Source organism: Seriola lalandi, unplaced genomic scaffold (genome assembly GCF_002814215.2).
Source record: "Seriola lalandi dorsalis isolate HSWRI2012SDOR001 ecotype SW California unplaced genomic scaffold, Sedor1 jcf7180002051596, whole genome shotgun sequence".
NCBI lineage: Eukaryota > Metazoa > Chordata > Actinopteri > Carangiformes > Carangidae > Seriola > Seriola lalandi.
Genome location: NW_019522149.1, coordinates 1 through 4114, shown reverse-complemented (window position 1 = coordinate 4114; position 4114 = coordinate 1). Strand labels below are relative to the sequence as shown.

At 39.0% G+C, this 4114-nt stretch overlaps 1 protein-coding gene across 1 annotated transcript; it reads left to right on the top strand.

The window, feature by feature from the left end:
• The first annotated feature begins 15 nt into the window (after positions 1-15).
• On the top strand, positions 16-4060 carry LOC111649659 (uncharacterized). Its single transcript, XM_023399382.2, has 3 exons — positions 16-136; positions 904-1191; positions 2307-4060. The coding sequence occupies exons 1-3, from the start codon at positions 28-30 to the stop codon at positions 3479-3481; spliced, it is 1572 nt and encodes a 523-aa protein (XP_023255150.2). The 5' UTR covers positions 16-27; the 3' UTR covers positions 3482-4060.
• The last annotated feature ends 54 nt before the right edge of the window (positions 4061-4114 follow it).

The following is a 4114-nucleotide window of genomic DNA, read 5'->3' as shown; positions in this document are numbered from 1 at the left end:
TTGTCCCTCCAGAGCTCCCACAGCATCATGTCTGTAAGGAGGAAGAGGTTCTCACTGACCAGCAGCTCTGTGACCAGGAGAGAAACTCCATTGTTGGTCATCTTTTTGAAACCTGAAATAAAGCTACACAGGATAGGTCTGTAAAACCAGAATGGTCTTAATTAAAACTAACACAGGAGCTTATTCAATCAGATATCCAGTTTTTTAACATCACATTAGAGATTAAAATATGTCTGATCGTGTGTCCCTCGTGTTTCACTGTCATTTACCACCTCACCAGCACATACCGACACTTATCAATACAGGCCACTGCTGATTATGATGTGTTGATAGGGTTTTACTCATAAACATCTTATCACTCCCATTTCACTGATAGAGTGACAGTCGCGATCAGACACTTTTTAATCTCTATGTTGCTGATATTTGTCACGTTTCTACATTTCTTTATTTATGTATTTATTTCTGTGTCCATATGTTAATCTTTTCTCTTGTCAAAGTCGCTAAATCACTAAACACTGGAAAAACAAAGCTCCTGTGTATCAGTCACGGCAGTAGTAATAGATCCATCCAATTAATCACACCACTATAACCAATCCGGCTTTAAACTGAAGAAGGACCACCTACTTAATTAACATGGACACAGCAATGAATAAATATATGAATAAGTAAATGTAGATATGCAGTACATAAATGCATGAATACATTTTGAAATGCAGAAATAAATACTCAAACAAATATAGAAATGAACAATTAAATAAATGTAAAACTACAGAAATAGTATTTTTATTGCCAAAATGTTTTTGAATTAATTTATGTATTGAATTATTTATGTCAGAATTTATTTATTTATTTTTAATTTTGTCATTTTTCGTCCTTCATACTCATGTCCCTTTGTCCCTCCAGAGGTCCGTCAGCAACACGTCTGTGAGGAGAAGGAGGTTATCACTGACCAGCAGCTCTGTGACCAGGAGAGGAACTCCAGTCTGGACCAGGAGGACCCAGAGCCTCCACAGACTAAAGAGGAAGAGGAGAAACTCTGCACCAGTCAGGAGGGAGAGCAGCTTGTACTGAAGCAGGAGACTGATACCTTGATGTTGACTCCTACTAATGAGCAAAGTGACCAAAGTAAAGCAGAAGCAAACAGTGACCACCAGCTCCTCTCTCACAACTCTAACTGTAAAACTGAGACAGGTAAAAAGTCTTTTAAAATGTCACATTTGTGGATAAGATTTCAAGTATAAGTGCTACTGACCTTTTTCCACCAGCATCTTCACTATCTCATCACTCTTCACAGACACACTGGTAAGTATCAGTAAAAATGGCGAATCTGTGAACAACAGCATCTGGAGCACAGGAAGTGGCATATGTAAACAAAGATCACTGGTTCACGTTATAAGAAAAAACATGTATGGATAAACACAGCTCACTGGTGATTCGCAGTCAGAGCTGTTAGCAGTTGTTTGTTTCCCAACAGGGAACAGAGTGTTGTCTTGTTCATATTTATACTATATTTTAGCCCTTTCAGCCTTTTCCACTCAGTCACTTAACAGAACATGTCAGTTAAGTCTGAGAGTTCAGAGCTCGGGCCTTAGGGGGGACTTTGGTATTGGACAGACAGACATCAATTACATGGCTGTTCCTGTAGTTATTAGCTTGTTGGGTTCAACTAACTGGGCATATTTAGTAATAAAATAATAAACCGGACAAGTGACAGGGATATGCGTTTTGACATAGAAAGAGGAGATTTTGCGGCAGTAATGTAGCAGAGACGCAGCAGTCTTTGTTGTTGTCATGACTGGGAGCAGATCAGGACCACTGTGTGGATAACTTCTTTTAACGTTTAGTGTTGTTATCCTGATTCCTGATTCCGTCTTACACAAAGCACTTTGTTTGCTTTGTGTGCTTCTTGTGGTTTCTTTTGTACTATCTCTATTGTATTTTTTATGGATTTTATACTTTATTTATTCATTTTTTATTGAATATTTGGACGTTTGTTACGTGTGAGTCGTTTAAGGACAAAATAAGAACAAACCAAGATCTGAGTTTTTCCATCATCACAATAGTTACCTATTTCTCTTTTCTTTTTTTTTTTTTTTATATATTTTTGCCTTTATTTTCATAGTAGAGTGAAAGATAGACAGGAAAGTCAGGGAGAGAGAGGTGGGATGACATGCAGCAAAGGCCCAGGGTCAGACTCCAATCCATGGCCACTGCAGTAAGGACTAAGCCTATGTGGTACGTGCTCTACCAGATGAGCCACCGAGATGCCCCAGTAACCTATTTCTCATGTCCCTTTGTCCCTCCAGAGCTCCGACAGCAATATGTCTGTAAGGAGGAAGAGATTCTCACAGACCAGCAACTACGTAAACAGGAGGATCCAGAGCCTCCACAAATTAAAGAGGAAAAGGAGGAACTCTGTACCAGTCAGGAGGGAGAGCAGCTTGTACTGAAGAAAGGGACTGATACCTTTATATTGACTCCTACTAATGAGGAAAATGACCGAAGTGAACCAGAAGCAAACAGTGACCACCAGCTCCTCTCTCACAGCACTCCTGTAGCTAAGAAACAAGATCAGAAAAGAAGGAAGCATGTAGACCCAGGATCAAAGAGTCGTAAAACTCGGACATGTAAAAACTCTTTAAAATGTCACACATGTGGAGCAGTTTTTAAAAAGAGGTACGGTTTGAAAGTACATCAAAGATGCCACACAGGTGAGAAGCCATATTCTTGTAGCACCTGTGGGAAAAAATTCACTCGGACATCATCATTGAAAGATCATTTAAAAACTCACACAGGTGAGAAGCCATATTCTTGTGACACCTGTGGGAGAAAATTTAGTCGGAAATCAAGATTGACAGATCATTTAAGAAGTCACACAGTTGAGAATTTACATTTTTGTGAAACATGTGGAAAAAGTCTAAGATCAAGACCAGGCCTGGTGGTCCACATGAGAATTCACACAGGGGAGAAGCCGTACACCTGCAACACCTGTGGGAAAAAATTTAGTATCAAGGCTGGCATGAAAAAACATTCAAGAACCCACAAAGATGAGAAGCCATATTCTTGTGAAGAATGCGGGAAAGGTTTCATTACTAGTACAAGCTTGTCGGTTCACATGAGAATCCACACAGGTGAGAAGCCTTATTTTTGTGCAACATGTGGGAAAAGTTTCAGAACTTCTTCTGCTTCATTGGTCCACATGAGAAACCACACAAATGAAAGGCCATACACCTGTAACACCTGTGGGAAAAAATTCAATAACAATTCTGAATGCAGTAGGCATACAAGAATCCACACAGGTGAGAAGCCATATTCTTGTAGCACCTGTGGGAAACAATTCACTCGGACATCAACATTGAATGAGCATTTAAAAACTCACACAGGTGAGAAGCCATATTCTTGTGGCACCTGTGGGAAAAAATTTAATCGGCCATCAAAATTGAAATATCATATAAGGAGTCACACAGTTGAGAATTCATGATTTTGTGAAACATGGAAAAAGTCTCAGATCAAGCTCAGGACTGTTAATTCACATGAGAACCCACACAGGTGAGAAGCCGTACCCCTGTCACATCTGTGGGAAAAGGTTCATTCAGAACTCAAACTTGGCAAGACATGTAAGAATCTATACAAACACAAAGTCATAATTCATGAACATGTGGGAGAATTATCAGACTTAATGGGGAATTGACAGTCCACATGAGAAGAGCCTTGAAAAATGATCTTTGAAAAAACTTTGTTTTATAGTGAGTGCATAGTTTCTAAGATGTAAGCATGTAAACGACTGAAATTCTTGATTATTTTTTTTAATGCTCTACCAGTTATATGTAGATCTCTGTAAGTCTGTAACGTCAAAGGTGAGAACCCCTCAAATGCTGTTGTCATTCATGTGGTCATCTTACCATCAAATCTCTGTCTAGAGCATGTCCTTTCTTTTTGTGATTTAATCAGTTTGATGTAATTTTTGTTTAAGAGGTGATGCACAAACACAAGTTGTAGAAGATGAACTACATTGTTTTGTAAAAGGTGCTATACAAATAAACTGACTTTTGTCAAAGAATTTCAACAATGAAAATGTTCCAGGCAAGAGCTTGAGGCAAGTTCACCTGGATGC

What these genes read in the sequence shown, in the direction of transcription:
- LOC111649659 (XM_023399382.2), top strand. Translation starts at nt 28, where the DNA reads ATGTCTGTAAGGAGGAAGAGGTTCTCACTGACCAGCAGCTCTGTGACC. An exon ending in AATAAAGCTACACAGGATAG is followed by an intron (nt 137 to 903) that starts GTCTGTAAAACC and finishes TTGTCCCTCCAG; the next exon opens with AGGTCCGTCAGCAACACGTC. An exon ending in TAACTGTAAAACTGAGACAG is followed by an intron (nt 1,192 to 2,306) that starts GTAAAAAGTCTT and finishes TTGTCCCTCCAG; the next exon opens with AGCTCCGACAGCAATATGTC.